At 31.1% G+C, this 17,872-nt stretch overlaps 6 protein-coding genes across 11 annotated transcripts in view; 3 read left to right on the top strand and 3 right to left on the bottom strand.

Moving 5' to 3' along the window:
- Positions 1–8: 8 nt before the first annotated feature.
- On the bottom strand, positions 9–849 carry LOC126778439 (uncharacterized). Its single transcript, XM_050501980.1, has 4 exons — positions 790–849; positions 581–709; positions 337–489; positions 9–146 (listed from the first exon to the last, which is right to left on the bottom strand). Exons 1-4 carry the CDS (start codon positions 847–849, stop codon positions 66–68), a joined length of 423 nt encoding a protein of 140 aa, XP_050357937.1. The 3' UTR covers positions 9–65.
- A 928-nt stretch (positions 850–1,777) lies between these two features.
- LOC126778084 (nudC domain-containing protein 1) lies at positions 1,778–3,794 on the top strand. The gene is made up of 2 exons (XM_050501453.1): positions 1,778–3,116; positions 3,283–3,794. Exons 1-2 carry the CDS (start codon positions 1,880–1,882, stop codon positions 3,771–3,773), a joined length of 1,728 nt encoding a protein of 575 aa, XP_050357410.1. The 5' UTR covers positions 1,778–1,879; the 3' UTR covers positions 3,774–3,794.
- LOC126778205 (box C/D snoRNA protein 1) lies at positions 3,784–5,914 on the bottom strand. Its single transcript, XM_050501684.1, has 5 exons — positions 5,775–5,914; positions 5,422–5,698; positions 5,007–5,325; positions 4,351–4,503; positions 3,784–4,111 (listed from the first exon to the last, which is right to left on the bottom strand). The coding sequence occupies exons 1-5, from the start codon at positions 5,825–5,827 to the stop codon at positions 3,801–3,803; spliced, it is 1,113 nt and encodes a 370-aa protein (XP_050357641.1). The 5' UTR covers positions 5,828–5,914; the 3' UTR covers positions 3,784–3,800.
- A 414-nt stretch (positions 5,915–6,328) lies between these two features.
- Positions 6,329–7,128, top strand: LOC126778389 (PAXIP1-associated glutamate-rich protein 1A). Its single transcript, XM_050501881.1, has one exon. The coding sequence runs from the start codon at positions 6,417–6,419 to the stop codon at positions 6,870–6,872; it is 456 nt and encodes a 151-aa protein (XP_050357838.1). The 5' UTR covers positions 6,329–6,416; the 3' UTR covers positions 6,873–7,128.
- LOC126778257 (pseudouridylate synthase TRUB2, mitochondrial) lies at positions 7,035–9,655 on the bottom strand. 2 transcript variants are annotated; one of them, XM_050501758.1, is made up of 6 exons: positions 9,371–9,655; positions 9,095–9,286; positions 8,663–8,879; positions 8,161–8,297; positions 7,505–7,789; positions 7,035–7,166 (listed from the first exon to the last, which is right to left on the bottom strand). In XM_050501758.1, the coding sequence occupies exons 1-5, from the start codon at positions 9,492–9,494 to the stop codon at positions 7,539–7,541; spliced, it is 921 nt and encodes a 306-aa protein (XP_050357715.1). In that variant the 5' UTR covers positions 9,495–9,655; the 3' UTR covers positions 7,035–7,166; positions 7,505–7,538. The 2 variants fall into 2 exon arrangements, with proteins under 2 accessions (XP_050357715.1, XP_050357707.1); XM_050501750.1 differs by lacking the exon at positions 7,035–7,166 and having other exon boundaries at positions 7,475–7,789.
- Positions 9,656–10,329: 674 nt separating this feature from the next.
- LOC126778048 (protein FAM102A) overlaps positions 10,330–17,872 on the top strand; it is a 73,525-nt gene continuing 65,982 nt past the window's right edge. For all 5 annotated transcript variants that reach the window (XM_050501406.1, XM_050501427.1, XM_050501417.1 and 2 more), the window contains exon 1: positions 10,330–10,569. The gene's annotated coding sequence lies outside the window, so the exon portion shown is untranslated. The remainder of the gene's footprint in view (positions 10,570–17,872) is intronic.

Genomic DNA, 17,872 nt, shown 5'->3' with positions numbered 1-17,872 from the left:
TAGGTTGTACATTTCCAATGACTTAATATTCTTTATTCACATTCAAATTTAAAATTTTGCCTTACTTAGTTACATTTTGCTAAATGCTTATCGCATATACTCTGCATTGCATCATTAAGGCGCAATGCTGCATTTGTGTTAAGTACCTGAAGAGAAATAAAACAAATAGAATTTAGTAATTCACATTTAAGTGTAAACTGTCTTTAATGTGTAATTAGTAAGTAGAGACAAAGAGTGTTAGTAGATGGATGGTATTTATCATATGATTACACTAAATATTTATTGTTAATTTCTTTCATATTTATATATTTATTGATACTTCAATTTGAAAATTACCTGAACTATTTGTGCATATATAACTGGTTGGTTCGTCCACTGCATTGTACCAAAAATCTGAACAGTGTATGGCATAATAGATGAGTGTAATGATGACTTTACATATGCCATGGAGACTAACAGTTTAGATGCTTCATTATTAGGTGAAATAACCTAGAAGAATAAAGTAAAAATAATAATTATCCTAATTAACACTAATAAAATACTAGTCGTCTGATCTATCATTTATTGCTTTATAACTAACATCTTTTATGAAAAATCTGCCATTAATGCTTTCTAAGATACCAATGGTACGAATCTTTGTAATTTTTTCTTTATCCTTTTCACATTTAGATAATAAACTGGCGATGTTTGAATACGTAAAAAAATCATCCTGCAAGAAAAGCAATAAAATACTTATTTTGTTTTCGGTGTTTACATAACTATAAATAAATATCGTAATTGGGTACTTACTTCACAAATTTCTGAGGTAAAAGGTATATTACAATAATCATCATTTCTTAATTTAGACATAATAATATAATAAATTAATGATAACACCTTAAATTATTTCTGAATGATACTTTCCGTAATGATAAGTGACTGCTAATTGACTATGTATTATATTAAAACTCGATAATAATAATAATGTCCTCCAGACCGATTTCGGCCACGGCAGTCAATCTCAAGAGAGAGATTAGCCAACAACGCAGGATATATTATAGAGCACAAGTGTGTGCGAAAACACAGGTGCACTCTCTATTCCCTAACTCTCATAATCTGATGTGACGGCAATCCGACACGACCGGAAAGACTTCAGGCGCAGGACCAACGGCTTTACGTGCTTTGCGAAGGCACAGGAGTGTACAGCTTCCAGACTCCGGGCTGCTACTGAGAATTTTCTGAAAGAAAAACCCAATAACTTTTTATTGGTCCAACCTGGGAATTGAACCCAGGACCTCCGGATCTGCGACCTTACATCAAGCCACTGGACCAACGAGCCAGTTAATAAAACTTAACTAGAGTTCTGAATAAAACATTATATACGACAAAGAGCATATAACCACTACGTTTAATATGACGCCATATACTCTAAAAATGAAAGAAACTAATATTTAATAGATACTTATAAACAGTCAAATTATCCAGATTTTAAAATCTGGATAATTTGCTTACATAGTTCAACTTGACACTTCCCGCCTAATTTTTGATAAACGTCAAACGTGATACATTAGATAACCCCTATTCCGTTCAAACATATATGTTGTAGTAACAGCAATATTTATATAAATGTATAACAAGTTTAATTAAATGAAAAAAAAACCATAACTTTACCTAACATTTATTCAAAATATAAGTGATTCATGAAATATGTATTATGCGGTAGTACCTGCTAAAATTATTTTTGTACAATTTCATTGAGTCGGAACTCGGATTGATGTCAATTGTCAATGTCAAAGTAATGACGATAGACGATTATCGCCAACGGTTAAAAACATTTCAAGGTGTAATTTATAATTAACACATTATTATCATTAGCAAGCGCATTTTACCTTTTAAAGTTATGCCTTTTTCACTAGTAGACCTGCGACCAGATAGGCACCTCTTAAATCACGAGTTTGAAGGTTACAAACTAAATTTACAAACTCTTTCGCATTTCGGTCTCGATCTTCCTTCTCCAGTCGACAAACTTTATCCAGACGAAGTTCAATACTCATTTGTACACGCAAAGCTCTTTGCTCTTCATAATCACCTAATCTTTGATTTTTGGGATCATCAATACAACTATTATTATAACGACAATCTACAGCAAGTACGTAATGTAACTTTTGACAATATAAACAATACATTCCAAAGTGCCGTTGTTTATGATGTGCCAGCTCACGTCGAAAGGAAGTCTGGTCATTTTAACCTAAGCCTAACATTTCCCTCTAACAATTTAGCAGTTGTCAGTGATGGTACCGGTTACATACACATTGTTGAAACAGGAACGCGGAATAGGCCAGCAAGTGATAAACAAACGTGGCAAACATTATACTCTACTTTAGCTCTAGGAGAAGATAAATATTTCACAATTGTAGACACACGGATGGAAGAAAATGACAATGTAGAATTGTTACACTGTCTCTTACAATCTGTAGAGCAGAGTGAAAAACACTTTGACTCTGTCTTAAGTTGGATAACTTTTGAAAATTATGACAAGACATGGAAACAGTCCACTCTGCGGGAAGTCAGAGGAAAAGGTATTATCCACTATGCAGCTCTTGAAACTAGCTGTACAGCTCTTTATGTGGCCTCAGATAACTTATTCAAATTCACTGTTGATTCAGAAAAAGATATTATTAAACACAAAGAGGAGCCTCGACAAATCATCTACACATGGCTTCAGACCTCTGATGACATAACCATAACATTGAAATTACAGAATAACTTTGATAAAAAACTTATCTTTGTAAATGTTACTCCTCTATCGGTAAAAATAAGTTATGCGGGTAAAGTTTTCGTAGAAGGGAAACTGAGTCATAATGTTGATTGTGAACTGACAACATGGAATGTTGAAGAGAATGGCCAAGTAGATATACTAATAACAAAATCAGAAAGTCAACTTTGGAATGAGTTGCTTGCAGGAGGAGACAAAAATGGTGAACAAATTCTTGATGCAAGTTTAGTAGAAGAGGTACACAAGAGACTAGCTCATTTGTGTTCTGAAACTGAAGTTGTAGCAGATCAGAGTGTTCCTGGTATCAATACTCAGGAGTTAGAAGAATGTGATGCAGCATCTGAAGAGGATACAGTTTTAAGTAAGTTTTAGTTTTACTACCTACAACATTCTGAATTTAATTTGTAACTTAAAGTTAAATTACAAAGTTTAAATGTAAGATATCATTAATATTATCTCTAGAAACACAAATTGATATAAAAATTAATAATTTGAATCAATAACTTCAAAAGTATTATTTTTTCTAGCTCGTATGGATATAACAAGCCATGAGATAACACACAAGATCCCACTGAGTGTTCATCAATATTTATTCAATACCAAGCTTGAAACACACGAAGCTCCGGCACTAGCTTTAAGACATGATGTTGATGCTTGCATATGGCAACCATATGCCCAATTAGTCAACTCTAACGCCTGGCCAGTAAAACATCACGGAACTCTCACGGCATTTGGTTATGTGCAATCATCAAAACAGAACAGAAAGTTTGTTACATGTTCTCCAAGCTTTTCTTACAGTGTGGTATGTGAAGCCACTCGGCATATATTTATCTACAAGAGCTCCGGTGACCAAGACTGTCAGTTGAGGAAAAAAACTGGAGGAGTTATGAAAAATATTAAAGTTGGGCAACAACATGTTGTTAATATTGATAAATATGGTGAAGTTTTGGGTATCCATGCAACTAATGATTATTTATTCATTTTAACTGAAAACAAATTTGTGGTAATAGAAATTTAAAATAAAGTAATTTTATTTTAATATTATTTATTTCTCATTTTCATCTTCACTGCCACTACTTATGCTCTCCTCTGATGAGTAACCAGTTGTGAAAAGAAGGTTTTTAGGTCTCTTTTTCTTTTCTTCTCTAATTTCTCTTTCAATCTCCTTATCCTTTTCAATGGCGATTTGTTCTGTCAATAAAGTTCTCTGTCTCTTTCTATAATTACCATCCTTTGCATCCTCTTTATTTTTTCCATCATTTGTATTAACTTTTGGTGTGTTTACTTTTTCAATTACTTTTTTGTTTGTTTCTATGACATTTGTATTTTTTTTGCTCTCAATATCAAATTCATCACCTGTAATATAATTACATAATTTACTACACTAATATTGTAATAAAGACAACTTTTTATGTATGTTATCTAGAATAAATTTCCGTGTAAGTATCTGGAGTTGCTACAATAACTAGCAACTAGATACTTACATGGAAAGACATACATATATAAATTTTTTGATCAAAATATAAAAGCACCATGTTGCAAAGATATTTTAAATAAGTTGAAAGTGCTGATTGCATCACATAAAATTAACTAACCTGGTGTAATTATCTCAAAATTATAAGCATGATCCCTCAGTACAACGAATATTATTGGAAATTCAATAATGCATTTTCCAGATAAGTTTTCAGCTAAAGATTCTGTTGTGTCCAACTCGAAGAACTTCTTATTCGAACCTTTAACTTTTTCAGCTGTAACAGACAATATATATTTCTTTTTATAGTATAGGTAGGCGGATGAGCATATGGGCCACCTGATGATAAGTGGTCACCAACACCCATAGAGATTGATATTGTAAAAAATGTTAACCATTGCTTACATCACCGAGGCGCCACCAACCTTGGGAACTAAGATGTAATGTCCCTTGTGCCTATTGCACTGGCTCACTCACACTTCAAACAGGAACACAACAATACCAAAGCTATTTCGCAGTAAAATATTTGATGAGTGGGTGGTACCTACCCAGATGAGCTTGCACAAAGCCCTATATAGCACCAGTATTATATATATTGAATATATTGAATATATATAATACTGGTGATAGGGCAATGAAACAGAAAAAGAAAAATTAGCACACACTTGATTGATGATTTAACATTAATGACCTAGTATAAGCAATATTTAATTTATAAATCCTTAAAATGTTTTCATATATTTCACTTATAATATGTACAAATTTGAAAACTATATTTACCTTTTAATAAAACTTTGACACCACTAAATCCAGCAGATTTATAAAAAACAAGGTCTTTAGATCCATCGAATGGCATTGCATCTGGATTCAAATATTTATCTAAAAGCTCAGACAACTTCTTTTGTTCAGGACATAGCTCATCAGTAAACTTCAAAGGCTTTGTGACAACGTTTGGAAAAATCCATTCTACCCTCCAATGAATGACATTTTTTTTAAATAGGTATTTTGTTGTGTTTATAGCATGTCTCGTAAAGTTGCCAGCCAGAAATTGTAGAACTGTACCTCGCTTTCTAGCAGCCATTTTAAGTTTATACAAATGCTGAAATTTATATTACAAAATATACTAATTATTACATACAACTTAAGTCACGTATCTTTAATGAAAGGCACCAGATGGTTTTAATATTTAACTTACAAGTGGCAACTCTTTATCTATCCTTGTATACTTTTTCTTTTCATCCCTTTTAACTGAGTAAACAAATCGCGCACATTCCTCTAACAACCTATAGTCGCTTAGCAAGTCGGTATCATTAAAATCATTCTTTCGTATAAATTTAGTACGATCTCGAATGCCGTTACATTTCAGTTCTTTCTTATGTATTCTAACACAATCAAGGCAGCACGTCTTCACCTCACATTTAGGACAAGTGTAAAGAGCTTGTTTTGAACCACACACTTCGCAGTCACCAAGTCTGAAAATGAAATATTAGTTTTGTAAATATTATGTATACATTATAATATAATGGGTATTGCTTATAATGTACTAGCCTAGAAACAGTGCTTCTCTCATTATCAGTTTCATTATCAGAATAAGAAGACATTTTGATTTTATTTTATTATTTATCTTACTGCCTACTGTTACAAACTTTAAAATTAAAACACATGTTCAAGCAATCATTTTGAACTGTCTCCCTGTCAATGTCAAATAGTTTTATGGTACTGCCAGTTTCTAGTTTTCGGTTACAACGTCTGTTCTATGTTACAGCCATTTAGCATAACAAAATAAAATTAAAATACTAAATTTAATAATTTTGACATTGTCCTCTAAGGACTAAACCATGAGACAGTCAGCTTGGGGTTTTTCTTATCATGGGACGTAGCTATAAAAATGCTTAAAAAGAATTTATGATTAATTAGATTATTGTTAAGAACTATAAAAAAGTTCTAATTTGTATAACTTAATTTATAGCACAGCACCATTTTAGTTAAACAAATCTATTTTATCTTAAGTATCATTTGACAAAATAATTAAATTCAGTTTATTCGAGACTGTGGTATAACCTAGAAAAAAAATCCAATTTCTGTCAAAACAAAACCAAAACTCAAAATAGGCACCTATTTACTTTGTCATTGGTTTGTTTTCGTACATAGATACTTTTTTGTATTACTACTTTCTCATCAATATTAAAAATGGGGACGGAAATTCAAGGTGATGATTATGACTTACCATGTTCAGACGATGAACTTTCAAAAAGCGGAGTCTTTATTGGTAAAAATTGGATGCCGGATCCATCAGAACTAGAAGAGCTATACAAAACAATTGAAAAATCCGGTCCATTGACTCTTGAATGGAAATGTCCGGGAAGACGAGCGCCTTCGCCGGTGCCCGTAAGTAAAGAAAATCAACCAGTAGAGCCTTCATCTCCAATACGAGAAGAAAAATCAGACTTCGACTTTATGGATGAAGTGAGCTCTCTTCGACTAAGAGTACGGAGAGAAGGAGAGGATACACTTCGAGGATCTGCTAAAAAGAAAACTACGTCTTTTGACGGCATTCTTTCAAATATGATACGACACAAAAGAATAGAACAACAGGAGAAACAAGCAAACACACCCACCAGCACTCCATCTAGTAGTGCGAGTTGAGAAATATGTACTGTTTAAGTAACACGGATTGTAACTACTATTGACTATGTTTGCCAAGTGAAAATATGGTCTGTATAATGTTCATATGAAAATATTATATGTGAAAGAAAAGTCTCAAGTCATTTTCAAGTCAGTCATTTATCAAAATAAAATACTCAAACATTGTTTATTATATTGTTTAAGCAGATATGATGTTAACTAAGATTTTATATTATTAGTTTAACAAAGCATATAAATAAAGTATTGTTTATCATAAGTGCATTGGTGTTAAGATTTTGTCACTCGGAAGCTAACCTAAAACAAAAATTATCATATGTGAACAATAATATTGGGTAAAACCCTATACCCAAACCTATTTGTCTAGACAGAGTTGTATGAGGAAATTACATGCACAAGACATCAAGTGATGTGTGCGCTGAGTGATCCCATATCTATATGTTATGAATTATCTGATTTTAATTGTATATATTTAATATAAAAATTGAAAGCTTGATTTACAATACGCTATATAGTTGACTAAAAACTATTTCTATGTATTGCTTATATGGACGCTCTGCTTGAACTTATATTTATAATAAATGGGTAAAATGCAGAAAACAGAATAAATTTGAATATTGTTTACTTCTACCTACTTAATTTAATATTAGTTTCTATATATTATCAAGTTTAAGCAGTTAATGCTGCTGATTTTGGTTTCAATAAATTTTCATTGTCTTCAAGTAATTGGCGACATTCATCCATGTTGTTTATAATATGTTCTAGCTTCCAATGCTTCCGCAACAGTGCTAATGAAATGTCAAATTTGCCATGTCTGATACACTGGACCCCAGTACAATAAGCCGTCGATTTTAACTGCACACCTAAATCATGAACTAGTGTCCAAAGATATTTGTCATATTCATTTACGGATTGCACTTCTGAAAATTAAGAGATTGAATTATACATGAATTTGATTGAAAAAAATATAAATAGCAGATGGAATGATGAAATATTAAGAAAAATAGAATAATCAAACCCCAATAAGATAAAACTTTTGTATGCAGAAAATTCATAATATTTTATCTTACATTTATATATAAAAAAAAACTAAACTATTTTCGATCATGAGTTAGTCCACTGACATTTGCAATGTTATTGTTTACTTATTAAGCATAATGCATAATATGCATTTGATTCATGTATATTAATGTTAATTTTTTTTAATAATGTATTATACAGTGTTCAGTGTAGTCATGTAAAAGTATCTAGTACTTTTAATACCTATGAGGTTTGACTTGACTTTACTCACCCAGGGTAAAATTAGGTGGATCAAAATGTATACATTTAATCCCATATACAACAGGTAGTTTGTTGTTTGCTGGTCTGATCAGACCTTGTGACGCCATTTCATATGTAGTCTGAGAGTCTATGTGAAGTCCAGATAACCTGAAACATTTTTAAAAGTTTATTGTAAACTTATAAAACTACTATTTTGCAATGATAAATGGAATAAGCATATTTTAAATTCGCCAAGTCGCCAGACCATGGGATCTAACAGATTTTTTTTCTTAATCCTGCACTTGCTTACTAATTTTCACACTGAAATCCAACAAAACAAAGAGTTTATGTCTCAGAATACTGTGGAATGGAAAATATGTGTTTAAGTTTGTTCTATACATGTCATGTGCTTGTGAAAATGGTTGGGATTTTGTTTCTATACCCATGTTAATTTATAAATATATAGACAAACATTACATTGATAACCACAACTAATTAACTTTTATAAATTAAGCAGTACTTTTTACACTTACTCATACATAGTCTTCTGGTGAGCTGCTTGCATATTTGCTACAATCCTATCGATCTTTTCACGAGTGACATGACCAATTGTGGATCTCTCCATTGTTCTTCCATTCCAAAAGTAAGTATCAGTTGCTTTTCCAAGCTGGCCTTGAACTTTAAAGGCTCTTGTTAGTCTTGCTGTGTTTAAAAGGTAAGTTAGCTTGGTTCCATCATTGATGCCTAATACTGGAAACAAAATTATAAATAAAAATACACATTGTCATTCTATGTCATTTACAAATCATTTTTTTCTATTGAAAGGTTTGTTCATCTTATAGAAATGTATATCTAAAAACTGTAATTTAAAATAACAACAAGCTTACAAACTATAGTACAAGTATCATATGTACAAAGGCTGTTGGATAATATATATTTCTATTATGAAATACCGAGTAACCTACACAAAACTCCACTACTGAAGAGACCTAAGTGTGTCGCCCAGCTGCACCGAAAGTCTTTTTGTATATATCGGGGCCCACAAACTAATGGATCATCTGCGAAGTTTGGAAGTAACTTAACTTCCATAGGAGCGGTGGTGGCGCCCACAATCTCGACCCTTTTTTCTCTAGGCCTATCTGGCAGGTCATTGAGATCTACAATTGATAAATATTAAACTATTAAATTCGATGTCAAGAATTCGTAATATTAATAAAATAATATGTTTACGGACAGTTCACCTCTGCATAGGTTAGTTAAAATTGTATGCTGCACTTGACGTATAGACACGCAGGCAGGCTTATAAACGCAAATCAATCCATTCAAGATTTTGTAAGCAAGGGCAGCATCTTTAATTTTAACCATTTTTCTTATTTTTCACACATGTTACCGTGTAATGAAAATAAAAACATACAGTTTGATTATTGCTAGAGGACAGATACCAAATATCTACTAATCATCTTACATCTATTGTCATGTGTCAGTTCATTATCAGTCGAGGGTTTTATTATGTTTTTCTCTAGGAAAAGATAAAGGTGCAAAAAGGGGTTTTTTGTTGATTCAGTTCTATTTAGAACCTACCCAATGTATATTTATGTTATTTACCAATTATATGATTTACTATCATCGAATCAATATATTTTTTACTAAAAAAGTTCGCAAGTAATCACTGTAAATATCACTGATATAATAGTTTCTTGATAGAAAAAAAAAAAGGTTTTACAGGCTTGACCTGGATCTATGACTACTAGACCAGACCAGGGTAAAATCAATTAGATTAAAGATCACGGTTACAATGTGCACTCATCAAACACGTTTTTTTAACACTTCAGTTAGACTGTAATAAAATAATTGTTACTAAATAAACTGATTGCATTTTTACCTAAGTCCATACTAGACTAATAAAACTTCATAGCAAGTAATGTAAATATAGTAGAGTCCAGTTACATGGTTGTCTTCTAAAATGATTATTTTTTTAGATTAAAGATAGAAATAGGGTTATTATTTCTAGGATAAGATCCAATTATCGCAAAATCATTGTGTTTTTTAAATAATGTATATTTTTATATTTTATTTTATGATCAGTTATGTCTAAATTTATACGACAAAAATATTATTTAATTTGGTAGAAATATAGTCAAAATATAGCAACATTAATCGAACGTAAAAAAATCATTGTCTCAACTTCTCGAGCTTTGACTTGATTTGACATTAGTCTGTGGTGTCGTGCAATGGCCGTTTGGAAAGACCGTTCCGTGGCGTATCGCGGTCGTTTCTTTTAAGTTGTTCAAAAAGAACGTTTTCAATAAAGCTGAATTGGAGTACTAGTGTTAGTTACAGTGTTTTAATATTGGTGTTATTGACTGTGGTATAGAAATTGGTGTAGACGTTTTCAAGATCATCGTTCACTATTGTAATTCGGTGTGAAATTTTGTTATTGGTAAGTTGGCACATTAGTATACATATATCTTGCTTCAATTGTCCAATTTATGTTACAATACATATTGTGACTGGTATATTTTGTTCCGTGTGGCGAACAAATCGAATGTTCGACGATACATAAGACGGCCAACCCGTTCTTAACTTGCATTGCTTTACATCGCATCACGCAACTTGAGCCAATTTGCATGATCCTATCACATTTTATGAGTAAATCTTAGTTTCGGTCAAATAACAAGAAATCCTAACATTTAATGCAACAATGTTTGGCACTAAATCAGTACATAAACAAATGATAAAAATGTTGTTTGTCATAAGGATTATGTTTATAAATAATTGCATACACATGTAACATAACATTGTAAAGTAATGTTTGCACCTTTTTTATATTGGCTGTAAGATTGTCTGTTTTGATACAGACAGTTGTAGAGCTATTGTGCTCTCAATAAACAGAACTTATTCATGATTTGAAATATAAAACCAAATTTGCATGTTTTCTAATTTTAAATGATTAATTATTACTTTAACAGATAATATGATTCACACTAGATTGGTAAGCCTTTTACTTTCTGATAATTAAACTATTCATTATTGTCAACAATCATTTAGTGTAATTGTTATTTATATCATTAATCCTGTTATTGTTTTGTGTATTTGATATGATATAATTTTTACCATAATAGTTTGTATGTATTTTATACAAAAATAATTTATAAAAGTAATTAACACTTAATTAAAAAATAACATATTCATGAAAATAGGATATTTCTGAAACCTTTACATAAATTTTGAAATAGATTTACTTGCACATAATATTATTTTATAAAGGATCATAAATAATATGATATAATTATGTTCTTTTATATATAATCCCATTACTTCAATATCGAAAATGTATGTATTAAAAGTAGTATATATAAATTTAATATTTGAATGATAAAATAAAAATTATATACTGAGTAAAATTTTATTTTATTTCTATTGTCTCATGAAATATCAACATGCTTAAAATGGATGATAATTAAATGCTCAACACATAGTAGCATAACTATGTACCCAATCAATGTATGAGGTATGGTAGTACATACTGATACTTGTGTCAAATATGATTATTTCATGACCAAGGACAGCAATATTTATGTATAAAATATTATTAAATTAATTCATCTATGTTATAGACTGCGATTCTGATCAAGATCTGATTTATTTATATCTTCTGTTTTTGTATACATTAACTCATAATTTATTCTTATATATAAAACTTTTGATTTATCTCGGTATCATGCAATATAAAAACATACCTATTACAATCATTTTACTTGTTACAAAGAGATATTCAATCAATAATTCAATTAAGAAAAACAACTGAGACTATTATAATTGGGAAAGTAGTTCAGTCTGTGTACTTATCACAACTAAAGAGAACTTATTGTTTTTAAATATTACATAGAGATAGCCTGACACAAAGATAATGGACATATGTACCTAAATTATAGGATTAAGGGTAAAAATACTTATAGTATGCAGAGAAAAACTAAGATCTTAAAATAATATATGTAACTTTCAGGATATGACAGCACATATATGAAGCAATAAGTAAAAGTACATGTAGAGTTATTGTGCATTCAACAATAAAAAAAAAATCTTAAAATTATTATTATTTAATATAATAAATAATACAATCACTAGATTGTATTTATTAATAATGGATATCAAAATTTATTTCTCAAGTACCCCATTTATAACATATATTATAATTAGAAATTGAAAAACAATATTGCATTTTTATGGAAGTTAACATGAGCCCAGGATGGGTACACTTTTCGTAAAATATGTATTAACCTAATGCATTTTTTAGATGTGGCTTTGCTATCACATGCATAACACTCACTGACGCAAAGTAGGTAGTTGGAGGTTTTTGGCAATAAAATGTTATTGAAGCATAGTTTTGGCAAACAATCTGGCCGCATTGAGTCAAGCTTGACGTCACGCTATCCGCCCCTTATCACACAACTGAGCAAATGTTAATTAAATGTTTACACGTCGCGATAATTTCATTGTACTTTTGTTAAATATAGCATCACAGATAGTATTGTGAAATTAGGTACACAATTGAGGTTACAATTTTATTATCAACGGCTCATAGTTGGTGCGTTTTCATCATCGCTTCGTGCTTAACCCTTTGTCTGCAGTTTGTAGTTTTTTATAACTTAAAAAATATAAGTTGTACTGTCATGCGCGTGTATGGTCGCTCTTTTGAATCAAAAACCTTGTTATTTACAAAACCATAATATTTCGTATGAAATTTTACACTTCATACCAAAATGAATTTACCGTACTATTTATAGTAAAGTTATTAAATATTTATACAACTTCCTACTAAATATTTGAAACGAACGAACGAACTTTGGGAAATTTTACTACCAAATTGTTTGTTGTTTCATGTCGCTGGAAGTATAAACACGCACCCACACATACAATATGTCTGTAGTTTTCTTTTGTTAAGTAAATAATAAAAAATATAAGTTCAAATAATTTATCCGAGCGCGTATTTTACTTCACATCATTGTCTAATGGCTTCTATTTGTGCATAGATATTAAAAAATGATTTTTTCAACAAAACTCGTCCATTTTATGTTTTCATTTCGATTCCTCACAGTTTATTATATTCTTGCTTTCTTTGGATTGCTTGATATTTATTCTACTACTTCGTAACTACTTATACTCGTTTTAAAAACTCTACTCGCAATCTTTAGTGAATTTTAATCCTCGTGACAAATATATTGATCAGCTGTCAAATATTTGCAGTCTTCGCTCTTGGAATCGAAGTAAAACTATTTAGTTTACTTTCTGTTTGTATTGTAGGCGATTAATAATATATTGCTAAGGATGTAATATAGATGTTTGAAGACATTTTCCTTATAAAATTTTATCTGTTTCAATTAAACGAAATCGTAAAGTCGGTCATAGAAAAAAAAAATATTACGAACTCTCATTATTGAAGGGTTTGTCGATTGTATTCAGCGAAGGTTGAAAAGAATTATTCCATCATTAGTTTCTAAAATAAAAAACTCATAAATCTATGTCAACGACTAAGTCAGGCGAATGAGCTGGGTATTTTGATTTAGGTATCTGTGAACTCGTTGCTCGTTTCGTGTCAACGGGAATGGTGAACATCTATAAATCACATATTCTTTTCACTTTTGAACAATCCGTTGTACCCGTAGTTAACACCAAGCTACCAGCAGTAAGTTTGAAATAGAGACGGTTATTTCATGTGGAACTTTTCCTGAAAATTCCTTGCTTGGAACAAAGTGCTAACTCTTTTATATGAGGTATCCGCTAACAATGATTGAATTGAATTAGCACAATATTTAAAATAAAATATTAATATATTGTATTTTTAAAATATAGGGACTTTTTTTTTTAAATATAATTTGCACAATTACCTACAACTTTCGCATAATTTATTTTTTGTATGTAGATTAAGTAAATAAGTTAACATAAAGTTCCCACATATTGTCAAGCAATACAGGATGGATCTGTTTAACATAAGTAACAACAGATGTACCGTCTGCCCACTCGAAAGTCTTCAATACAATCTGAATTGAAAATATCGCTTTGTTACGTCAATCCAATGTTGTGTTTCGTTTTTGCATTCTGTAATTGCCCCTCCCGATTTCAACGGAGTCCTAAGCCGAGGTCCGGCCTCACAGGAGGCACCCTTAGGACGCCCGTCTCTCTTGAGCCCTGTGTGGCTCCCAACATCCGGCTGAGTTAATCTCGCCCATCCCGCCCGGTGACGCTGTAGAGGCCAATAAGGCCAACAGTATTACTCAATTCGAAAAAAAAAAAAAAAATCTGTAATTGTACACTTGCGAAGAGTAACCTTGAAAATGACCGTTGCTTTAAGGCGCCATGTTTGGAAATTAAACGCACTGGGGCCCAGAGAGATGCAAGGGACAACGATTCATAAGTAGCTTAAAATAAGTTTCACAATTAAATAACGGTGTTGAATAACGCGTGATGCTCCACACCGATTGCCAGCGGAGATTATGATCAAATTTAAAATCTTCTGTTATAATTTATTATTTATGATATATATTATTAACCTCAAGTATGAAGTATATTTCAAATTGTATTTTTTAATTGTAGTTTTTTGGTATTTTTACTAAAATTAGATCAATGATCACAAAACTGACGGAATTTTAAGGAAATAACGTGTATTACGGCGCCAAGTTTGTTCTAAATTAATTGAATGAATAAAAAAAAAACAATTTAAGCAACCGGTATAGGCTTGTTTAATCTAGGACACAAAAATCGCGAGCTGTTCAAACCACGACCAATCGCTATTGAGTAATGACCGTGCACTTCGTTATGTATAAAAATAAATAAATAACTATCTGATACATGACAACTTTATATCGTTATTTTTACGAAAATTTTGGCCATCGTCGAAAATTAACGCACTTTGATTCGGATTAATAGCTTCTTCAAGGTCCTTGGTTGGTTCGTTGAGGATACATTCGAAGGTCGTGGTTACTTCATCGAGGCCTCTGTCCTACGATCTTGTCATATTAATCAATAGCAAACAATTGTTTTTTTGCTGGCCCAAATTCTTCTGAATATTTTAGAACAACTTCAACGATTCGCGAAATAACCATAGACATGAAATAAAGAAAAATACCATTGAATATTAACGTGTGAGGAGGTTACTTTAAAAGTATGACAATATTGGCTTATGTCTTGTTGTATTAGGACTATAGAACAGATTAATACCAGCTTCAAGGAATGAAGTAACATCAGTGGCGTTACAGTAAGTGCAAGAAACATATAAAGTTAACGTATCAATATAATTAGTAAAGAAGAAGTTAAAGAAAGTAATTCACTGAAATTTCACTTACATACTCTAAGAAGCTCTGGAGTAAATGGAATCCTGCAATAAAGTACATTGGCTATAATATATATATATATATATATATATATATATATATATATATTATATATTTGCAAATTTCGGTGAATATATATATACTATTAATCTTAACAGAGGTTTGCAAAACTAGTTAATTTGATACTTGATAGCGCAACTGTTCTCGATTTTCGATCGAAATCTGATCTCGTTTCTTAATATTTACTATTTAATAGAATATATTACAATGAAGGATAAAGGAATATATGAACTATATTTTTAAACACTTTTGTTGGGTAAAAGAAGTTTGAGAAAAACATTAACCTTAATAATCGACATTTATCCCTTTGATATCTTTATACCAAAAAAAGTTTCTCAAAGTTACGGGAGCGTAATACTGCCAACTGCCTAACTCCAGGTTCCTTCTTTAGTCCTATAAATTTTCTGAGAGAAAATCCCAGTTTCGAATGGAATGGTCGCATGAATACCGAACAAGCTTATTACTAAACTGACGAGTTAGTTTAAATACTGTTATTTATCCGTCGAAATTTTGTATGTACATAAATACATATATAAAATCATAATGGCATAATGATAGCTCGGAGAATGTAACCAAATTATAATCGCCTTATATACAAAACTCAATGCACGAATTTATTACTACTTCGATAAAATTGTTAAAATATATTATTAAAATTAATATATTCTAAGAAAAGGCTTTCGCTAATCAAAAGCCTTTTCACTACATCTGTGTTAACACATAGTAACAGTTGACCTAATGGCTAATATTATATTTTGTAAGTCAGTTTACTCTACCAAAATTAACATAATATTTGCTAACGATGTGTATGAGAAAGTCACGTGAGAGAACTTAACATTAACTATTATGAAGATGAAAGTGTTTTCGTAACATAAAAGTTAAATGTCCTTAGATTAAATGATTTAATGTTCAAATTACATTTTCGCAAAGTGAACACCTCTTAAATGACTGCGGGGCAAAGTCTCCAATTAAAGAGAAGGTTCGGGGTTAATTTCACTGTGCCTTTAGTGTAGTTCATGTTGGTTTGTCGTTCATATCGTAAAATGGCTACCATGGCAAGAAAACCAGGGTAGGTTTTTTCTCACGAAATTTTCCTTTAAGAACTTGAGATGTTCTTCATTAAAGTGTTAAAAGACAATAAAACTTTATAATGACTGAACTGTATAAAAATATAAAAAGACATATTTTTTTAATTATGCAATTTCTGGTCTTTTCTCCTCTACAATACTTTAAAATGTCGTACTCATACTCTATTATTGCTGCTCTTAAAGATATAAGTAATATACTTAAGCATGTCCCGGCGCCAGATTACATTAAGTTCTAAACAATGGGACAATGCTCCGTAATGGAGCACATAATTTGGTCTCCGTGTATTGCGTCATGCGTATTCACCTTCGCGTAATGAGTTTTTTTTTCTCTAATTACTGAAATAATGAGACGCCATTTAATTCTGTATTTGCTTAATTTAATTCAGACGTGACGATGCCACGGTAAAGTAAATATTATGTGTCTCTTAATAATTAAGTCTACTTTGATTATGTTGTGCAAATTTCTAAAGTTACATCAATACTGATAAAGGAAAACGCTCTTTTTGTGGGTATCAAATGTGCCTTTTTTATATTCGATTTTGTAAATTCTATGTCAAATAAGTAAAATATTGAGTTAATAAATCGACATTTATTTTTTATCTGTTATCCACATTGTGATAAAAGCAACAGTTCAAGTTGATGTCGAAAGTTTGAACGAGATCTATCTTTGATAAACAGCGGCTAGAACTCTTGATCTTTCAGAGATTGAAATAAACCGTAACATATTGACGGAATAATCCGTTTAAGTGTATGATTATCCCGCATGTCTATTAATAAATGTATTACCAATGAATATAAGTAGCAATTGAATAGTACTTGTGAAATTACTTTCTCAGTCCTCCGCAAGATCTTGACATAGTTTTATATTTTATCGCGATTGCTTAATGCATGTCGCTGCGCTATTTCTGCGAGCGAGATGTTATCTTCTATCCTGCTTTATTAGTTATCAATATGAACATATTCGAATATTAATAAGTAGGTAATATAAACAAACTACAACTTTAAATAAAATGATAAGAGTGAATGAATGAGATGATTATTAGAGAAGAGGTAAAAGATTGTTATTTTATCGATTACTCTCCCGTCTCCGAGCCGAAAGTTCTCGTAAACAATATTGTATCGGACACTTGAGCAAGTTGTTCGTAAACACTCATTGTGACGTTGAACAAACAGTTCCTACGTGTTTGTTTTTCATTCTTTTTACTCGAGGTTCGCACTTTGAACAATCGATTTTGCTCGCTGTTTTCAAAAACTTGTTCAATGT

The sequence above is a fragment of the Nymphalis io genome, chromosome 2, assembly GCF_905147045.1.
Source record: "Nymphalis io chromosome 2, ilAglIoxx1.1, whole genome shotgun sequence".
Classification (NCBI taxonomy): Eukaryota; Metazoa; Arthropoda; class Insecta; order Lepidoptera; family Nymphalidae; genus Nymphalis; species Nymphalis io.
The sequence above is the reverse complement of the archived record's forward strand: the minus strand, read 5'-3'. Positions and strand labels throughout refer to the sequence as shown.

Bases quoted from the DNA above. Each gene is read 5' to 3' on its own strand.
- LOC126778389 (XM_050501881.1), top strand. From the start codon at position 6,417: ATGGGGACGGAAATTCAAGGTGATGATTATGACTTACCATGTTCAGAC.
- LOC126778439 (XM_050501980.1), bottom strand. From the start codon at position 849: ATGTCTAAATTAAGAAATGATGATTATTGTAATATACCTTTTACCTCA. The intron at 710-789 runs GTAAGTACCCAA...CTTTTCTTGCAG, and splicing joins TTACCTCAGAAATTTGTGAA to GATGATTTTTTTACGTATTC. The intron at 490-580 runs GTTAGTTATAAA...TTATTCTTCTAG, and splicing joins GCAGATTTTTCATAAAAGAT to GTTATTTCACCTAATAATGA.
- LOC126778205 (XM_050501684.1), bottom strand. From the start codon at position 5,827: ATGTCTTCTTATTCTGATAATGAAACTGATAATGAGAGAAGCACTGTT. The intron at 5,699-5,774 runs GCTAGTACATTA...TTTCATTTTCAG, and splicing joins GAGAGAAGCACTGTTTCTAG to ACTTGGTGACTGCGAAGTGT. The intron at 5,326-5,421 runs GTAAGTTAAATA...TATAAATTTCAG, and splicing joins TAGATAAAGAGTTGCCACTT to CATTTGTATAAACTTAAAAT.
- LOC126778257 (XM_050501758.1), bottom strand. From the start codon at position 9,494: ATGGTTAAAATTAAAGATGCTGCCCTTGCTTACAAAATCTTGAATGGA. The intron at 9,287-9,370 runs GTGAACTGTCCG...TATCAATTGTAG, and splicing joins TTTAACTAACCTATGCAGAG to ATCTCAATGACCTGCCAGAT. The intron at 8,880-9,094 runs GTAGGTTACTCG...TTTTGTTTCCAG, and splicing joins CTTCAGTAGTGGAGTTTTGT to TATTAGGCATCAATGATGGA.
- LOC126778084 (XM_050501453.1), top strand. From the start codon at position 1,880: ATGCCTTTTTCACTAGTAGACCTGCGACCAGATAGGCACCTCTTAAAT. The intron at 3,117-3,282 runs GTAAGTTTTAGT...TATTTTTTCTAG, and splicing joins TGAAGAGGATACAGTTTTAA to CTCGTATGGATATAACAAGC.